The 20664-nt window shown below is 26.2% G+C and overlaps 10 protein-coding genes across 10 annotated transcripts; 5 read left to right on the top strand and 5 right to left on the bottom strand.

The window, feature by feature from the left end:
* Positions 1–133: 133 nt before the first annotated feature.
* On the bottom strand, positions 134–2158 carry ENU1_056900 (hypothetical protein; the record flags this gene model as incomplete). The annotated part of the gene is made up of 1 exon (XM_008858028.1): positions 134–2158. The coding sequence occupies one exon, from the start codon at positions 2156–2158 to the stop codon at positions 134–136; it is 2025 nt and encodes a 674-aa protein (XP_008856250.1).
* Positions 2159–2245: 87 nt separating this feature from the next.
* On the bottom strand, positions 2246–3925 carry ENU1_056910 (hypothetical protein; the record flags this gene model as incomplete). The annotated part of the gene is made up of 1 exon (XM_008858029.1): positions 2246–3925. One exon carries the CDS (start codon positions 3923–3925, stop codon positions 2246–2248), a length of 1680 nt encoding a protein of 559 aa, XP_008856251.1.
* Positions 3926–4194: 269 nt separating this feature from the next.
* Positions 4195–4563, bottom strand: ENU1_056920 (elongation factor 1 beta, putative; the record flags this gene model as incomplete). Its single annotated transcript, XM_008858030.1, has 1 exon — positions 4195–4563. One exon carries the CDS (start codon positions 4561–4563, stop codon positions 4195–4197), a length of 369 nt encoding a protein of 122 aa, XP_008856252.1.
* Positions 4564–5225: 662 nt separating this feature from the next.
* ENU1_056930 (hypothetical protein) lies at positions 5226–5726 on the top strand (the record flags this gene model as incomplete). Its single annotated transcript, XM_008858031.1, has 2 exons — positions 5226–5354; positions 5409–5726. 2 exons carry the CDS (start codon positions 5226–5228, stop codon positions 5724–5726), a joined length of 447 nt encoding a protein of 148 aa, XP_008856253.1.
* Positions 5727–5877: 151 nt separating this feature from the next.
* ENU1_056940 (ribosomal L27e family protein) lies at positions 5878–6297 on the bottom strand (the record flags this gene model as incomplete). Its single annotated transcript, XM_008858032.1, has 1 exon — positions 5878–6297. One exon carries the CDS (start codon positions 6295–6297, stop codon positions 5878–5880), a length of 420 nt encoding a protein of 139 aa, XP_008856254.1.
* Positions 6298–6580: 283 nt separating this feature from the next.
* ENU1_056950 (hypothetical protein) lies at positions 6581–9646 on the top strand (the record flags this gene model as incomplete). Its single annotated transcript, XM_008858033.1, has 1 exon — positions 6581–9646. The coding sequence occupies one exon, from the start codon at positions 6581–6583 to the stop codon at positions 9644–9646; it is 3066 nt and encodes a 1021-aa protein (XP_008856255.1).
* Positions 9647–9769: 123 nt separating this feature from the next.
* ENU1_056960 (hypothetical protein) lies at positions 9770–10477 on the top strand (the record flags this gene model as incomplete). The annotated part of the gene is made up of 1 exon (XM_008858034.1): positions 9770–10477. One exon carries the CDS (start codon positions 9770–9772, stop codon positions 10475–10477), a length of 708 nt encoding a protein of 235 aa, XP_008856256.1.
* Positions 10478–11276: 799 nt separating this feature from the next.
* ENU1_056970 (nuclear pore protein, putative) lies at positions 11277–16382 on the top strand (the record flags this gene model as incomplete). The annotated part of the gene is made up of 1 exon (XM_008858035.1): positions 11277–16382. One exon carries the CDS (start codon positions 11277–11279, stop codon positions 16380–16382), a length of 5106 nt encoding a protein of 1701 aa, XP_008856257.1.
* Positions 16383–16581: 199 nt separating this feature from the next.
* ENU1_056980 (hypothetical protein) lies at positions 16582–19242 on the top strand (the record flags this gene model as incomplete). Its single annotated transcript, XM_008858036.1, has 1 exon — positions 16582–19242. One exon carries the CDS (start codon positions 16582–16584, stop codon positions 19240–19242), a length of 2661 nt encoding a protein of 886 aa, XP_008856258.1.
* Positions 19243–19268: 26 nt separating this feature from the next.
* Positions 19269–20584, bottom strand: ENU1_056990 (hypothetical protein; the record flags this gene model as incomplete). The annotated part of the gene is made up of 2 exons (XM_008858037.1): positions 19269–19397; positions 19448–20584. The coding sequence occupies 2 exons, from the start codon at positions 20582–20584 to the stop codon at positions 19269–19271; spliced, it is 1266 nt and encodes a 421-aa protein (XP_008856259.1).
* Positions 20585–20664: the final 80 nt, after the last annotated feature.

Raw genomic sequence — 20664 nt, forward strand, 5'->3', positions numbered from 1 at the left:
AGTATCATTCAGTTCTTGAAATTCCAATGACACCGCCTACACCATTAGTATTCCAATAATTTAATTGATTGATATCTTATTTTATTGTTTTGGTTTTAAAAAAAATTTTCAAGTCAATTAAAAATGAAAATAATTAATTAATAGGAGTTACACAATATTTTTTGAGTAATTCATATGGAATATTTGGTAAATAAGATGATATGAGTAATGCAGTTGGACATTTTTTAATTTTAAGATAAGTCAAAGTAGATGGAAGATCAAGACGTGTTAATTCTTTACACTTTTGAATTTTAAGTTTACTACATTGTGTTGGAATATCTAAAACTTTAACACCACAATTTAATAAATGAAAATTACAAAGAGAAGAAGGTAATGAAATTGTTTCTATTCCAATACCCATTAATGTTAACTTTTTAAGACTATTAGGTAGTTGTATTGATTTTAGTTTTTTAATATTCTTTATTTTAATGACATCAGATAATTGTTTTGAAAAATTAAATGAATCAAATGAACAGTTGACTGTATCAAGTATTATTTTTTTAGATATTGGTAAATAGTCTTTGATAGATACCTTTTTTAATATAATAAAATCATAAACATATTCTTCAAAAGATGGAAGAATATTACATGAAATAACTTCAATTCCTTTACATTCTTTTAATTTAATTTCTTTAAGTTGTAAAAGATTACTAATATGAATTTCAGAACACCATGCATTAATAGAAGTTAATGACTTACACATTAAAATATTTATTTTATTAATTGGATGTGAAGTATATATAAATGTTGTTAGACTATTTAAGTTAGTTAATTCAACTTCTTTAATTTCATTATTTAAAGTAATGTTTGATAAATCACTACATGCTCCAATACGAACAACTTCTAAATTTTTTAATGTTTTTAAATCTAATTCAAATATTGGAATATTATTAATAAATAAACTTTTTAGACAAGATGGTAAAATACCCAAAGTTAATTCAGGTAATTCAATCAATTCTAATGAAATGAGTTGAATGTCACATAAATTAGTTATTCTTTTTAGTTTAGAACAACCTTCAACAAATAAATGTTCCACATTAGGTGGAAGTGTAATATGTCTAAATGTTTGACATTGTTTTATTTTCATTGTTTTTAAAAGAGGTAATGGTGGAACTGTTAAAGGTTTCCAATCAGAGGCATCAAGATATGTTAGTGTTGTTGGCATTTTTAAAGAAGCTAAACAACTATTTTTACAAAACACAAAATGTTTCAAAGGACATTTTTCAAGACCTTCAATACCAACTAAATTGTTACAAGACCCAATAACTAACTTTTCTACTCCCCTAAGGAAAAGTGAACCTCTTTTTGGTAGTGATAAATTTATTAAATATAATTCTTTAAATGTTAATGGTGCTATAGGTATTGATAATAAATTACCATAAACATAGGCAGTTTCTATTAACCTAGATGTAATAAAATTACCATTTAGAAATGCAACTGAAGCTGGTACAGAAGTACATTCATACATAATACCATTCATTGGTATGTAATTATGAATACACTTTACTTTATTTAATAAAGAAATATCAGAAATTTTAGATGTAACAATAACAGCTTTTGGTAAATGTCTTTGAATTTCTTTTATTGATTCAGAAGTTGGTGAATGAATTTGTACATGAGTTATTTCAGCATTAATAGAAGTAAGTTGTGATAAGAAAGAGACTTGATTTTCTGAATTTAAATGAATAAATAATGATTTTAAATTTAAAGATGGAAGTTCAGAGGGTTGAGAAAAGATATTAAGAGTGAGTTTAGTTAATAAAGGAAAGGTAGTTAGATCAATTAAATATTTTGGGTGAATTGGAATATTTAATGAAATGATATACTGTCGAATTGGCATTAAAGGTGGAAGTAGTGGTGTTGTTGTATTTTGACGAAATAATATTTTAACATCTTTAGGTGGAATAAATGAATTTTTAAAATCCATAGAAATTACTGGAATTACATCTTTAGAATAGTCTGATAATAAAGTAAAAAGAAATCTTGAAGGTAAATATGGTAAATGATCTAATGAACGAATACAATTAAGTATTCTTTTATTTACACACATTAATGAAAAGATGTCAGTTGATTTTAAATATTGAACAATTTGTTTTAAATGAATGTTTTCGACTTTCATGTTTTAACTTTGAACTTTTCTAGTTCGATTAAATTGAACTAACTTTTCAACATAAAAAAAATTTGAGACAAAATGAAGAAGATTAAATTACAAATAAGCTAAATTATTAAAGTACTTCATTACTATGTCTATTTCATCAAATATGAATTTAGTTTCTTTTGCTTCAATCCATAATTGTACATCAATAGATATTTTTTTAATTTTTTCTGCATTCAAACGTTCACCAAAATCTAAAGTTAAAACATCATCATTTCTAATACGATCCAACCAAAAATCTACAACAGGAACTTTAGAAGTAAAAAGAGGTAAAGAACAATAATAAATCCAAAATAGTTCATGTCCATTAATTTCTTTAAAAAATATTTCTAATTTTGAATATAAAGAATAAGAAATCTTCTTTATTTTATTAAATAGAAGAGGATTTGATTTTTTCTTATTTGATAATATATTATAAATTAAATATGCCCCATTAAATTCATTATAAAAAAATAGTCCATGAAATACTGAAATAAAGAAATCAATATCACTTTCTGTTTCTATTAATTGTTCGATATTTTGACTAAAATGTTCCATTGTTTGTTGATATCTTTTAAAACTTGATTTATGTTCATAATAAACTAAATCTTTTACTTCAACCAAATTAAAACATTTATGATCAAATAATGCAATTTGTTCTGCTATAAAGAATGGTTCTAAATTAACAAGAACAATTTTATTAAATGTTTTAATTTCTTGTAAATAATCAACACTTTTCTTTATTTTTTTATTTAATTTTGATAAATCTAATGATTTACCTAATTTAATTTTATATATTTGATTAAATCTATTACGTTCTTTAAAGTCCCCAATAATATTAAATGATTTTGAAAAACGAAGATAATTTGTTGAAATTCCTTGATAAATATTTTCTATAAACTTCCTAAAATCTGTTGGATATGTTGGATTTAAAAGACATTTTAATGTTGTTTTATTTTGAATACTTGGTGAATATATTGAAAAAAGTAATCTACTAATAAAAACAACTTGTTCTTGAAGTAACTTATATTCTATTTCATTTTGTTCTGATAATGCAAATAAAAGGTCAGTGTGTGCACCTGCAATAAATGTACAAACTTCATCAACAGATGAAAATAAATATAAAGAATACATAGCATCAACAATAAAGTCTTTTGGAGCAAATGGATCAACCATATATTCTAATATTTTCATTTTTGAAACTTCTTCAATACTAAATTGGTTATTTAACAAAGGATCTCCTTGAATATCAAAAATACTATTATAATTATAAATTATTTCTTTTATAAAATTATAATTATCCGTTTTACTTCCATGTCCAAAACAACACATTTGAAAGACTGGTAATTTTTCATTAACTTCATCTAATTCTTCATCATTAATACATTTACACATTATTGATAATATTTTTCTTTTAAATTCTTTCATTTGCCATATAATTATTCTAATATCCTTTACTGTTACTTTCCAACAACAATTAAATTTTCCTTCTATTAAAAACATATTTTTCTCAATTAAATGATTAGCTATCTTTACAAATTGAATTTCATTAGTGTTTTGTATTTGTTTCAAAAAAGTAATATATTGTTCATCACTTTTGTTATCTTCAAAGTATATTTCATCTTTACTTTTATCTTGTAATTCTCCAAACAATGACAAGCTTAAAGATAATTTATCTTTTGGACTATTTTGAATTGGCATTCCCCCTAGTCCCTCTGTAGGTGTAGAGGACTTTCTTTTGTGTTGAAACATAAAATAAATATTCAGAGATCCAAATCCATTAAGATTACTTATTTTCTATATCTATTTTAGAATCTTCTGATTTGCTCTGATACTTATTAGTTCTACTATCTACTTGTGATTATTCCTTTCTTAAAATTTATATATCAATTACACTCATTCATAATTTTTAACTTTTTAATACTGTTTTTTATTTAATTCTCTTTCTTTTTAACATAATTTTATTATTTATTTAACATCAAAAAAATAATTATAAAATATCAATACTCCTAAAAAGTTATTTAAAGCTTGTTAAAGGAGACAATATCAACTGATTGGACATAATCTTCAAGTCCTTCAATTTCTTCTTGAACAGATTCAGTATCAACTGAATCTAAAACATTGCAGATAATAGTAAGTTTCTTAATACCATAAGCAACGTCTTTTCTTTCTGATCCTTTCCATTCAAGTCCTTCTCTAGAAATAGCTCTGACGGCTGCTTCCATTTCATCAAGATTTGTATCTTCTCCCCATGGTTTAATATCATAAACAATTTGAGATTGTCCAACTGGTTCAGCTTTTTTAGCAGCTTCTTTGGCTTCCTTTCTTTTCTTTTCAGCTTCAATTTCTTCTGGGGTCATTTCTCCAAATAAGTCCATATCGTCAGCCATTTTTCTTCCTTTAACTAAACTATTTAGTTCTAGATGTTGTAAAAACTAGGTTATAATTTCATTTCCACTTTTCCTAAGCATTTATACGATAATTTATTTCTTTACTTCATTCTTTCATTCTTATTGTTCTATTTTTAAATTTTAGGGTTTATAATTCTATTGATAATCACAAAAAGATCATTAAATAATTGAATATTCCTTACTTTCTCTCTCTATCATATTTATTGTAGTAGAAAGTCTTTTTTTTAAACCCATTAATTTGATAGATATTAGTACTTTTAATCTTAAATTATTTATTAAAAAGAGTTTTATAATTTGGTCATTTGGTTCTATCTTATTTGATTAATTATTTTATGTCTCAACGAAGTATGTCATTTATTATCAAAAATTTTTATTGTATAAAATCTCTTTATATTTCTTTCACAATTTATAAAAGTAAAGAAGTATAACAAATTTCTAATTCGTTTATTGTAATTTTTGTTTAGGACTTTCATAGAGTCTTTTATAAACAATTTACATCGAGTGGTAGTTTTAATACATAAAGAATATAAATAATTTGATAAATTAAATAAATTTCTAGTTTTTCTAAAAATTAACTAAGGAAAAAATTTAAAAACAATTTTCTTGTTGCTGTGAATTTTCCAAAACTTATAAAAACTTTAATGTATAAAAGAGAAATAATGGACGGAGAACAACAAACCCCTTCTATTAATAATAATACTAATAATAATGAACAATCCTTTAGTTCTGGACTTGGAGTCACTTCAACAGGCATTCCAGTATTTGTAGAAGTTTGTTAGCTAATACTTTTTTTAAATAAACAATAATTATAACAAAATAAATAGGCATTTTTATCATCATTCTTTGTATTGAGTTCTGCTATTCTTTTCTTTGTAGAAAAGACAAATGTTTATTGCAGATCAGTTGCTCTTCAAGGAGTAATTTGGTTCTTTGTTTTATTTATTGCAGCATTCCCTTTCTATTTGACTTGTATTGCTTTTGGTGGATTTTTTGAAGTTGTAATGATGCTTTATGTTTTGTTCTATCTCATATTCAAAATATTCCTTATTGTCATTGCTCTTCTTCGTGCTCGTTCAGAAGTCTTCTTTGCTATTCCCCCATTTGGTCATCTCATCAACAAATATGCTGCTACTTCTGACTAATATAATTCTTTTCGATTCCATTAATTGTCTTTTCATTTTATATATAAAAGATGATAAAGATTTTTAAGATAAAAAAAGAAAAAACCCTGAAAATAAAACCTCACTAACAACCGTTCGCTAGTTACTTAACTAATTAAACGCAATAATTCACTTAGAAACGAAGTTTAGTAAATAACCATGATTCTTTACCTTTTCTGTATTCTTCAGCAAATTGGGAAGAAATAGCCTTCTTTTGTGAAATTGGATAAACTTTACCAGCTTCAAAATTACTAATTTTAACTTGTTTAATGAGACTGAATTGTTCAAGATTAACTGTGTATTTAGTTGGCATTACGTGATTAACATTAATAACCTTGCAGAATGACTTAACTGAAGTTCTCATTTGTTGAACTTTTGCAGACATTTTTCTAGTGATCTTTAATGGAGCTCTTTCAACTCCAACTACAGTGACAAATCCATATTTTCTGTCTTTGGTTCCTTGAAGGTTAACTGAAGAAACAACAGCTTTTTTACCAGCGAATCTTCCTGAGAGAATGATAACAACACGACCTGGTGCAAGGATCTTGCTCATGCTACTCTCTTGTATTCTTTTTTCTAGTTCAGAAGGGTATTTAAGAAAATCCTGGGGTTTTATTGTTTAGTTTTAGACTAATTTTTTTTAATTATTCTTAAGAATTTGTTTTTTCATTTTTTATTATTTTTATTTTTTATGTTTTTTTTAAACTTAAATAACATTTTTATTTGACTCTTCTTGTTTTCTCTTATTCCTTTCAATTAAATACTAGTAGATCTTTAAAATAATTAACATGTGCGAAATTCCATTATTCATTAATGACTCTTCTTTCTTTTCTCAAATGACAACTTTTATGAATTCAATTGAACGTAGTATTTCAGCATCAAATAAATTTGTTCACTCTGATATTATTACTCAAATAAACAAACCATTTGTTGTTATTAATGTTGATTCTCCAAAATCACATTCCTTCCTTTTTCCTGGAATGACATTATTTGATACTGCTATTAATGTGATAAGTAAATATTATAAATCAAAAGGAACATTATTCTTTCATTCAATACCTCTTTCTAATTGTTCACTAACACTAAACCAAATGTATATTTCACCTTCTGATCATTTCGAGTTTCGAACAGAAAATAACTCTGGTTTCTCAAAAGAAATCAATGAATTTTCAAATGAATATGGTATTTCACCTCAAAAAGTTCAAAAGTATATTGACAAAGGTATAATCACAGAGTCAATGTTAATCAATAAAGAGAGTTCTAATAATGAAAAGTTGTTGTTTGACAAATCTATTAAAAAGTTTAAAGAAAATCCTTTTCTTCTTCCAGAAATAAATAATATTGATTATATTAAACAACCATTTCCAACTTATGTTAATGCAATGTTGAAATATGACTATGATGGCACTAAAATTGACCAATACCTTTATACTGTTAGATTTATTCCTGTACTATTTGGAGTTACTAAACAAAATGTTTTTGATTTTATCAATACTGATAATATATTAACTTTACCTGGTTGTTTGATTATTCTTCCAACATTAATTGAATGTCTAAACACTTCAAAAAAACTTGATGACAAAGCATCTTTTATAAATAGTGAATTAGTTTCAACATTTTATGAAACTTTAAAAATAATTATTTCTAATCCTTGTTTATCAGAAGTTGAAATTCTTCAAATTTCATTATATTCATTATTTATTTATGTTACATCAATATTGCTTAATCTTCAAATTCCTACTATTTATTCATCATCATCTGTTTATTTTTCAACACCACTTTCATTACTTTTAACTCCTGAAAATTATTTAAATATTTATAAACATTTTAATTCAACTCAATCAATAGAAATGAAAGATTCATATTATTGTTATTTTATTCGTACACACCAACACCAAGAACAGATAGCTAAAATACTTACTCATCTTGAAAGTCCAATTTTAAGAATTTTGTTATTAGAAGATAATCCAATTCATGACATTCAGTCATACTTCCCTTCAACACAATTAGAAATTGATAAAACAGATTATTGCAATGGACTCCATTTCTTTCAACCTAACTCAACAATTATACCATCATTTTTATATGCATTTATGTCTACTGAACTTGTTATAAATAAACCTGAAAGTTCAATTCAATTAGTTACTGAAGGATTAAAAAAGTTACAACAAACAATCAATAATAATCCAATTCAAATAATTAGTGTAGGATATTTTAGCTCATTATTTAAACAGTTACAAAGAAAAGAAGAAGACGAGTTAAATAGTTTAGAAGAAACTAAAACAAAAGGTACATTAAGTTTAATATCTTGTTTAGAACTATTTCTAGAATGGGTTGGTGGTACAAAATATATTAAGAATTTTTCATTATATCATTCATTTAATCCTTCAATCCAACTCATACCAGATAATTCACAAACAAAATATGCATTATTAGTACATCAAAATACTAGTTTTTCTTTATTTATTAAAAGAGAGATTATTCCTAAAGATTACTTTATTGTTGGAGTGATGCCAAATATTTCTGAAGAATTTCCGCTTCAATTCACAAATGATGGATGTAAATATCAACTAAATTCTGGTGTGTTTGGAACAGGAGATAGATATCGTGCAGTCATTAGAACGAATGGAGAATATATTATTTGTGAAAATAATTTACAGGTAAAGATTAGTGAATTAGAATTAAAATTAGCGTTATCTGGAATGGCATCTTATACACCACAAATTTTGATTTATAGAAAATTACCGTTATTTAATGTTCCAAGACTTCCATATCCATTATCATATATTCCGTTAATGAAAGAAGTTATTATCAATCAAGGAGATATTTATCTTTTAATAGATATGGAGAAAAGGTATAAAAATGTTAACAAACAAGACTCATATCGTTATTTAAAGAAAAGGTTATTAAATGAAATTAATCCATTTGAATATCTCAATAGTATTGATTGGTGTGCTAATGACGCAAAATTATTTAGAAAATTTCTTAGAGAAGCAGCAATAAAAAATCCAAAAAATGCATTACCGTTGTTTAAACTACAATTTCTACAAACTAGTAATCCAGAAGTATTAAATGATATTACTGATATTGCTGCTTCTTCTATACCAGAATTATCATATCAATGTATAGGATCAGAGTTATTAGATTCTATTTTATCTATTCCATTAACAAACTCTTTTGAAAGTTCAGAATCAGTAATTCCATTTACAAGATTTCTTCGAGTATTTTTACCATATACATTAGTTAATAGTGAAGAAGGAAATCCATTTAGACATTCAAATCCTATAGAAATTAAATCAATAAGTCTAAATACTAATATTTTAAAAATAATGTTATTAAGAGATGAAAAAGATGCATCTGTTGTTCTTAATTATTTATCATGGAATAATATGGCATGGACAGAAAGTATATTAACAATGCTTGAAATAGGAATGTTAGATGATTTGAATTCAAATATATATATTCATTATGCATGGGAAATGTTTGGACTAGAAGATAATTTAAAAAGTAAAAGAGTAGAATGGTTAAAAAAGAAATTACAAAATTATGAAATCAATTGTTTTGAAATTGCTGGAATTACAGTTGAAGTTATTGGTGGAAATAAAGAGTTATTACAAAATTGTAGAAGTGTAATATTAAAAGAACTTCTTAATAAATATCCAAGTGCTAATAAATTAAAACAAATGAGTTATGAAATGATAATAGAAAAGAAAGACTCAAAAGAATTTAATGACTTTAAAGATACTCGAATATTCAAAACACTTATTAAATGCTTAAATAGTATTAATAAAATGGAACAAGATTTCCAATTACCAGTTTGTATTGAACGAAGTATTAATAAAATGGCATGTGTTCAACTTCAAGCAATTCAATTAAATAAACAAATTCATAATAATGAATAATATACCAAATTAAATGACTTTTATTTTTTTATTAATTTGATTTTATTAATTAAAAAAACTATTATTATTATCAAAATAAAAAAAATGAAACTAAAAAATAAATAATTAGAAAGTACAAAGAATATGCAAGACAGTATGATTAATAACAATGATTTATTAAATGAAATACAAGAACTAATACTTCAAATTGAAATAGAAGCAGATAAAAACCAAAGATTTAATATGGAATATACTAGATTATTAAAATTAAAAAAAGAAAATTATGATTTTAATTATTTGATTGGAAAACAAAAAATAGAAGAAGAATATAATTCATTAGTATTAGAAAAACAACAATTAGACATTTTAATTAATAGAAAAAGATTTGAATTTAGAGGGTTGTCTAATATTCCTGATAATGGAATTCCTTTGGAACGTTTACTTGAATCAAAAAAGAGTACAATAATGAAAGTGTGTGGGATGATTAAAGATAAAGAATTAAAATTTAGTTCTATAAAAGATGAATGGTTTGATCTTAAGAAAAAAACAAAAAATATTTTACATCGTCTTTTTGTTATTAAAACAATTCGAAATAATGTTTTTTGTATTTATTTAAATATGGATACTAAAGATGAAATATTTAAATGTGTATTTATCTCTCTTATTTCTTTTATCCCTCTTAAAAAAGACAATTTTGAATTAGAAAAAATTTATTCTTCAACAAATGATAATTTAAATATAGGTGGGTTTGTTGTACAATATCTTAATAATTCCATTGTACAAAGTCCTTATCCTGATTTTATACCTCTGACTGAAATTAGAGAAATGCAAATATTTAAATTAATATTTTAATTTGATTTTTGGATAATTTATTTGTTTGTCTTTTATTATTTTATTATTATTTTAATATTTTTTTTTTTCATTTTATTATTCATTAAATTAAATTTATTTCATTTCATCTGGAAATATTTTGTTTTTTAAACTTATAATAAGTTTATTGCTTTGTTTAATAAATAATAATTAAAATAAAGTTAATGTTCAATTTATTTGAACCATTAGTTATACTTAGAAATATTGGTAATATTGGGTATTTCATTATAGGAAATAATAAAGATAAAAGAGATAATATTCAATAAAATATGTTGAGTCAAATTAAAAAATAAAAAACAAAATCAATAAATCTAAGTTATAGAAATACTATAAATTAATTGTATTTATTATATAAAAGAAAAATTCTTAATAGATAAAATCTTATTCTTTGTATTAAAAAGACATAAGAATAATAAGTTTTTCATTAAAAAAAATAATTTAATAATATTAATATCATTTAAAGTGAATTGAATAAAATGAAATAAGAAGAAAAGGTATAAATAAAAAGAAATAAAAAAGATAAATCAATTTTAAGTAATACGTAAACACTAACATTTTTGATTAATGAATAATGTTTTTAAATCAAGTAGCTATTTTTTTCCATTTTTCTTTTAAATTAAAAGAAACCCTTTTCTTAAATATATAGAGTAGTAAATATATTAAAAAGAATAGTTTAATTGATTAAATGAAATACATTTGAAAAAGGAAAAAATTTGTGAAATGAAAGTAATCAAAAAGAAAAAAGCTTATAAAGAAAAAAGAACTTAAAACCCTTCAAATAATGCTTCTTGCAATTATTCTTTTAATATCATTGTCTTATGGACATACAAGTAGTATGAATGTTCCTTCTGTTTTGTTGCCATATCCAACAAAACAACATTCAATTGATTATACCATTGAAGCAACAAATGGATGTTTTCAATGGAGCACATCAAATCCAACTGTTTCTACACTTTATCCTATTGGTGGAAAATGTTCTACACAATGTAAAATTTCTGTTCAACCTACAACAAAGAAAGGAAGACAATCATTTTGGGTATATGCTGTTGATGAATTACAACATGTTAATTTAAGAACAGAAGTAACTATCGATTCTATTAATCGTATTGATGTTGTTACTACAACTCGTTTGATGAATAAAGATGATTATGAAGTTCTTGAAATTGCTGGATATGATGCTATTGGTAATAAATTTTCAACATTAGAAGGTATTCCAGTGACATGGTCTATTGATAGTGTTAATGGGACAAAAGGAAATGGAGGAGATTATGTTAGAATTGAAAAATTTTCAACTGCTGGACATACCCTTAAATTAAAAGCTAGTGAAACTATTTTAGATATGGAAAGATATCATCTTTCTACTTCAAAAGTTCTTGTTAAAGGTTTAGAACTTGGTAAAGCACAAATGACTGCACAATTAACTGAAGAACCAACTAAAGTATCATCTGTTATTCTTACTGTTTTGCAAATTCTTGTAGTTCTTCCAGAAAAAGATTTATATGTTCTTCCAAATACTAAAATACCTTATCAAGTATTTACTACTAAAAGAAATGAACTTGGTCCTCAAATTGTTATGCCAAATCCAAATTATAAATGGGTTAGTTATAATGAAGATATTGTTTCTATTCAACAAAATGGATTAGCTTCTGCATATAAAAATGGAAAAGCAGTTATTTCAGTTATGTACATTGAAACACCAGAATCAATCCAAAAAAGAACAATTAATGTAGTTTCTCCTTATAAAGTTAGATTAGTATGGAAAGAAATTAGAGGTGTTTGGCAATGGATTGAAGGAAAGACGTATGAGGTTAAACCAGAGTTAGTTGATAGTCATGGAAATGCTATTTCTTATGTTAGTAATGCTGAATATAAAATTACATTAAATGGAGGAATTAAAGTTATTTCAAATGAGCCAGGATATACTTCATTTATTGTTGCTACTGAAAAAGAAGGAAGAGCTTCAATAAGTGCATCATTTGTAAAAGGAAATGGATTTTCTGTAAGAGGAAATAGTGTTTATTGTATTCAAGATATTATTATTTCCCAACAAGTTATTGCTTCACCTAAAAAATTAAAACTAGCAGTTCCAGGTACTGCAGGATGTAAAATTATTGCACATGGAGGACATGGAGAGTATGTATATTCAGTAAATGGGGAGTCAGTTGCTGTTACTAATGATGGAGTTGTTTTCCCAAGAAGTGCAGGTAAAGTGAATGTTACAGTTAGTGATTCTAGAAATAGTGAAAATTTTGATATTGTCATTGTAGAAGCATCTGAAGTTGCTTCAATTGAAATTGGAAATGATGTGGCTGAAGTTATTGTTGGAGGTACATTAAATTTCACTGCTCTTGCAAGAGATACTGATGGTATTTATTTTGATACATGTTCTTCTGCTGCTGTAAATTGGAAAGTAATGCAACCAGAAATATTTCAATTAAAAACAAATTCAACATCACAAAAAGCTGAAATTTTAGCAAGTAAATCAGGATCTACTACTCTTGTTGCTACTTATGGAAAAGGAATTGCTGAAGTTCAAGTATTTGCATATGAAAAATTACAATTATCATATAAAAGTTCAAGAGATCCACATATTGTTAAAGCATCTGGATTTAAAATTTCATATGAAGGAGGACCTCTTCCTTGGTATTTAAATAAAGGACTTTATTTTACTAATATTACACTTAGAAATAGAATTGCAGATGTTTATAATATGGGAAATAATCAATTATTCTTTGTTTGTAAAGAATATGGTAAATCAATGGTTATGATCACAGTTGGAAATAAAATAGGAAAAACTCATAATTATACTGTTCATACTTCTGCTAAAATGGAGTTTACTTGTAGTGAGCCATCAGTTCTTATGCTAACTACACAAGAAGTTTATGAAAGTGATAATACTGGAAAGGAAATTGTTACTAATAATGTTCCAGGAATTTGTAGAGAACGAGCTGTAAGTGGAAGTGATAGTGTTACAAGTGAAATGACAGTAAGAGTTGGAGAAGAACTTGATTTAATTGGATATGTTAAACCATCAGTTACTGGAATGTTTACTAATTCATCTTCTGTTGAGTATGTATGGTCAACATCTGATAGACATATGTTATCAATAAGCAGACAAATTAATAAAGAAGATCATTCTTCAATTCATGTTTCAGTTGGGGATAGTATTGGAAAGGTTGAACTTAGACTTACTGCAATAAAATATCAAAAGAAATACTTCAACAATGCAAGAATGTCTGGTAAACTTGATATTAATAATAATTTGATAAGAACTATTACATTAAATGTTGTAGATGTTGTTAGTGTTTCTCCAAAAGTAGTTACTCTCTTTAATCATCCTGATAATTTTGTTAAATTAATTGCATCAAGTGGAAGTGGATTTTACAACTTTACTACAGATACACCAAATAATGTTATGATTGAACATTATGGAACCGACTCTAGTTGTATTGTTAGACCAAGAAATGAGTCAAATACTTACATTGTTGCTAATGATGTTTGTTTTACTGGAAAGAATGATGAGGCACGAGTTGTCGTAACTGTTTCAGATATACATGGAGTAAATATTATTGTTACAGATCAAATTGAAATAGGAGAGACTTCTGAATTGACATTTGAAGCTATTGATGTTAATGGTCAACCATTTGATGAGTCACAGTACAAGTTTATGGATATTAAAGTAACAACTGATAATTCTAATGTGTTCTTAGAAAAGAAAGGTATTAAAAAATATTCTATTACTGGATCTACTGTTGGAATGGCTATGATTGTTGTTACTATTAATAATGTTCAATCAAAACCATCAAGTGTTATTATATATGAACATTTTTCATGTACTCCAAAAGAAATTAACTTAATTCCACTTGCACAAGAAGATATAAAGTGTCGTGGAGGACCTCCACTTAGATCTACTGTTTCTCATGTTATTCTTAGTGGAAATGCTGTACAATTAAATGGAGATAAAGTTATTGGAGAAATTAAAGGAAGATCAGTTATTGAAAGTAGAATATCATTTATTGAATTACTAAGTGGTGAAAAGAGAGAAAAAGGAAAAGAAAATTGTGAGGTTATTGTAAGACATTTGACTGGATTACGAATGGATGCACATCAAACAACTCTTGAAGTTGGAGGACAAACAAAAATTCGAGTTATTGGAGAAGCTGATGGAGTTCCTGTTAGTATTGCTGCAACTCAATTAGATTTTTCATGGAGTCAAAGTGATGATATACCCTTAGAAATATTATCCGTGTATCATAAAACTAATATTACTGCAAATGAAGAAATGTCACACACTGTTCTGTTAATGGCTAAGAAAGCTGGTCAAACTCGAGTTAATGTAAAAATAGTCAATATCCAAAAAGGATTACCTTCAGCTTATAAACAATTGTCTGCTTCTATTTTGATTCATGTTGTTGATCCATTTTCTTCATTATGTGCTGGAAGATGTAGAAATGTTATTGATATGGCTGTACATTCTACTACACAAATTATAACTAACCGTGAACCTTCAGAAGTTACATTCCAAATATGTGAGGGATCTGATATTATTACTGTTGATGCAGCTGGAATTGTCAAGTCTCATGGAACACCAGGGTCTGCTGTTGTTCATGTTGTTGAAAGTGAAACAGGAGAAACATTAAGTTATGTTGTAAAAGTACATAGAATTCATGCAATAGAATTGTTACCATTATATAGTTCAAATGGATTATCAGTTGGAGAAACAATGAAATTTGAAATGATACCAATTGGAGATAGAGGAAGGGTATTGAAACCATCATATGATAAGTTAGTTCAATTTGACTTAATTCCAAGTGGATCAGCATCAATTATTCAAAGTAGTAATTTGAGTGTTGTTGAAGTTACTGCTGCTAAGCCAGGAAGAGTTATTGTTAGAGTTAGAAGTTCTGAAGGTGTTAGATTACAAGATGAAGTTAGAGTTACTGTTCATCATTCTGTTTCACCAATTAATCCAGTTGTTACTGTTGGAAGTGAAATTAGATTCAAAACTGCTGGAGAAGCTAAATGGACAACAGAATCTAGAAATATTATTTCTATTGACTCTAATGGTAGGGCTGTAGCTAAGTCTATTGGTAGAACAGTTGTAATGACCACATCATCAACCCCAGCACAAACAAGAGTTAGTGTATCACCATTAGAAAGTGCATCATTAGAACCTGCTACAGTTGGTTCAGGAAGAGTTCTTATTCCAGTGACGTTGTATGCAGAAGCTGGTATGGTAACACAACAAAGTAATGTTGATCTTAATCTAAATGCTTATTGTTCTATAGACCAATCAACATGGGCACATGCATCTGTAGAAGTTGTTGATGGAAAAATTTATTGTTCTGTTGTTGCAGTACCAACCACCTCAGGTAAAGTTCCTAATCAAGTTAAGTTAAGATTTAATGCAAAGGATGGTTTTGGAAAAGCTGTCCAAGCTGTTGCTATATTGCCATTTAGAGCTGGTATTGTTGCTAAACCAGGAAATCTAAAAATTAAAACAGGAGAAGAAGCTAATTTAGATATATTCAGAGCTAAAGGAGATGTCATTGTTCGTGATTTAACTGGAAAGTTACAAATTAGAGAAGTTACAAGAAGTGATGGAAGTGCTTCATTTGTTGTTAGAGGAATGGAAAATGTTAAAGGAGATATTGAAATACTTGATGGAACTGAAACGCTTAAAGTTTTTGTTGAAGTCGGAGAGATTAAAGAACGAAAACTTGGAAGAACATCTGCTAATGCTTTAGGACCAATTGTTATAGCAATCATTTCAATTATACTTGCATCATTAGTATTCTTCTTATGTCAAAGAAGAACTGATAATGGTCCTGCACAATATAATCCAGGATATGGATATTATAACCCACAACAACAATACCGATATTGAATAAAGTAAGATTGATGATTTTTTATTGGTTTTGTTAAAATGATTTCTTTTTGAAAAAAAAAATAATCATCTCAGAAGATCAACTTTGAGATTGGATGAGTTGGAATTTTTTTTGCAATACTACAAAATGAACTAATCAAAACTATCAAAAACTTGTTTAAAAAATTAAAAATAGAAAAATAAAAAATATTTTATTTAAATGTCAACATCTAGATCACCACATCATTTCAGTGTTCTTAATCCTTTTCGTAGAAAAGGAGGTGATGAAAAAGAAGGAGATGAAAAAGGTGATAAAGAAGAGTTTAGTCCAAAAGTCAAAGAAGAAAAAAAAGAGAAAAAAAAAGAAGAAAAAAAAGAAAAAGAAAGAGAGAAGAAGGAACGTAAAGAAGAAAAGAAAAAGAAAGGGAGTGAAGAAAACATTTTAGATGATTTTCTCAGAAAAGCAAGAATTCAAAAACAAAAAACTCACGAAGAAATTTTTGTTCCTGAAGAAAAAACTAAAAAAGAAAATAAAGACATAGTTGAAACAAAAAAAGATGAAACGAAAGAAGAGAGTCTTTGTATTGCGAAAGGATTAGACCCAAACGAAAATAAAGAAGATATTTTGAAAGATCAAAAAGAAAATGTTAAGAAAGAAAAAGACATTGAAATAAAAGAAGAGTCGTTAACAGCAGAAACAGACACTGAAAAATTAAAAAATCACGAAGAAAACTTAACAATTAAACAAGAAGATAAGAAAGACAAATGCTTAGAAAAACAAAGTCGATTAGAACAAACAACAAAAAAAATTAAGTCTATGATTTTTATGAAAGAGCCTAGTCATAAAAATGAAGAAAAACCAAGAGAAGATGAAGAAATAGTTAGTAATGTCGATGACATACAAAAAGATGTGAGAGTTGTTATTGAAAGTGTACCAAAGAAAAAAAAGAAAAAAACAAATTTTGTCAAAGAACGATTAAGAAGAAGTGGATTAAAAAGTCATGCAAGTGGAGTGTCAACATCACATATGAATTCAGATGATGTTACTGATAGATTTTTTATTACTGATGAATTGCCTTCATTTAGAAAAGAACAGTTTAACGTTACATGGGATGGATTTACTAAAGAACAAAAAGAGTCAATGTTTGAAACTAAAGGAACATTTATTGAGTATTTAGATCGTTTTGAAAAAGAGTCAAAAGATCAAATCATTTATATTGAAGACAATTATCAAATTAAATTCGATGATTTATATAGAAATGCTAAAGTATTTGCTAAGTCTTTAATGTGTATTGATGTTTCTGTTAAACAGCCAAGTGTTATGATTATTATGGAAAATGGAATACATTCAATTACTTCTGCACTTGGAGTTATGCTTGCTGGAATGTCAGCTGTTTATGTTCATCCAGGTTCATCAATTGAAATGTTAAAATTAATTATTAACAAGTCTAATGTTAGAATTTGTTTGTTAGACCATACATCAATGTCATTCAGTGATTTATGGGATATATTTGATATAATTTTAATTAATGTAGAAGGAGAATATAAAGAAATATATGAACCATATGAATTTAAAGGAACAACAGAAATTAATAATAAATTAAGACATAAATTAACTCAAAAAATGGTAGAAAAAATTCACCCTAAAGCACAACCTCAATTTTATGATGCTGAAAATGGAGAAATTAGCATTGAAACAGAAAATGAATGTGTGTTTACTCTTGAAAGTTTTTTATCAAGATCTACGTCTGTTCCTGATGAAATGTTTTATAAAAAAATTAATTCTATTACTACAAATTCTATTGTTGAAATTGTTTTTGTTCCATCAAAACATGGAGGATATAAAGGAATAATTTGGACACAAGGGAATGTTTTATCTCAAACAAATCAAATTATTACATTATTTTCACTGAATAATAAAACACGAATATTACACCATTTACCAAATAGTTATTATTTAGAAAGATTATTTTGTTTTTATATTCCAATTATTACAAGATGTTCTGTTTCAGTTATTGATTCAACAAGTACAAGAGGTTTAATGATACCTTTTTTAAAAGCACTTGAACGACATAGACCTTCTTTATTATTTTCTACACCACGTGTATTTGAAAAATTAAATAAAATTGTTAAACAAAAGAAAATAACAAAAAAATGTATTTGTGTTTCAACTTATCTTGCAAAGTCAACTCAAGCTATTTCAATTTATACTGGAATTTGTTCTCCTGAAGCATGTGGTTTTGTTACAATGAATAGACCTGGATGCATTGAAGAAAATACTGCTGGTCCTGCACTTGATGATATGCATACCCAAGTTAATAATGGAAAATTAAGAGTATGGGGACCTTCAGTAACTCCAGGATATGTAAGTGGAGATGTTAGAGGAAAAAAAGGAGTTTTATTAAATCCAATAGTTGAAATGATTAATGTTGATGGTACTAAAATATATTCAGTTATTGGTAAAGTCTCTCCAACTATTGTTACTTCTAATGACGTTATTTTACATTGTCCAATTATTGAAGACTTAATACGAAAAATTCAAACAATAGATAATTGTCTTGTTGTTGGTGATGGAAAGAGATGTGCTGGAGCATTACTTACAGTAAAAGAAAATGAAGTACAAAAAGCATTTGGACCAGGTGATGTTAGAAGAAATAGTGAATATATGAAATGGTTAAAAAAGAGGGTTGTTGATCTTATGGCAGTTTTTCCATCATATATGAGGATTAAAAGATTTATTATTGTAAAAGACAATATTACTGATGAATTTCCAATTCAAATTAAACCCCATTTAACAAATGAAGAAAGAATTCGACTTTATAACAAATTTAAAAAAGCAATTGATATGATGTATCCAAATGAACCTTATTGTGAAAAATAATTACTTAATTGAATCATGTTTATGTATTATTTATTTGGTTGTGGTGCAAAGATCAGACTATTTCCATCAAATATATTTGGAATGAATTTTACTTCTTTTGTAAGATCAACTTTTCTTCTATCTTTCCACACTGTATAGTTAAATGCAGTAAATGCCTATATGTTATAAATAAGTTTAACAAAAAAAATACAATGAATAAACAAACTACTGAATATTGTTTATGAGTTTTATCTGGTTGAGAGACAAAGATATCTTTTAACTTTTTAAATGATGAATATGTCAAAAAACTATATGTGCAATAATCATTTTTAATAAAGCAAGAATCAGTAACCATGATATATTCTAATTCATATTGTGATAATTCATTAAATTCAATTGTTTCTATAAATATATTATCTTCACTAAAATGATTAAATAAAACTTGGTATTGTCTCCAATTTATTGCATTTCTTACTTTAATTGTATAAAAACCTGTTTTATCACAAAATATTGAATCATAACATCGTAATTTTGTTGCATTATAATTCACATACAATTCATTTTTCTTATAGTCATGTGAAGGGTTGTCATTTAACCAATCTACAGAACCTCTTGAATTGGGACATACAGATGTTTCAACTTCAATAGAAACATTTCCAGTATAATATGTTAGTGAATGAAGACCTCCATGAATAATAAATCCTCCACCAGCAAATGTATCATCCCAACCAACAACACAATATGTTTTAATTCCAATATTTGTTATGTCATTAGTTACATGAAATGTTCTTCCAGACTCAACTGGAATTTTAAAATCATATCCATTAATTTCAACATTATTGACTGCATCTGTTAATGTTAAAAGAACTGGTGAAATTCTAAGTAAATCCTTTGCTTCATTAATACTATACACACTTTTAATTGACTCTATTGTGACATACAATCCTTGTTGTTCTGTTTCATTATAATGATACGTGTAGAGACCATCAAATAACCGTGGAACTGACCTTGAAATTGATTGAATTAATGAATTATTTAATGCTAATGAAATATCATTATTAAGAACAGCATTGTTTGGAAGTGACTGATGATAAAACAAAGAAAGAATTGGACAGGTGAGTGTATCACAATATAATGGATATGCATGAGGTGAATAATATTTTTGTTTCCAAAACGTTCCATTTGGTACTTTTTCTGTGAGAGGAATAATAATTGAATTATTTGTAAAAAATATCACTAAAACTAAAATTGAACCTGTTGACATAGTAATTGCAAATAATATACTAAGAAGCAAATAAGATTTTGAACTACCTTCTGTTATTTTATTATTATCATTAAATTGTTTGTACTTGCTGTTATTCATTTTTGTTTTTAAAAACAATATATTTTTTAGTTCCTATTCCTTTTTTTTTTAATTTTTTGTTATATTTCTTTTGTTAAACA

Source organism: Entamoeba nuttalli (assembly GCF_000257125.1).
Source record: "Entamoeba nuttalli P19 unplaced genomic scaffold asmbl_3148, whole genome shotgun sequence".
Lineage (NCBI taxonomy): Eukaryota > Evosea > Mastigamoebida > Endamoebidae > Entamoeba > Entamoeba nuttalli.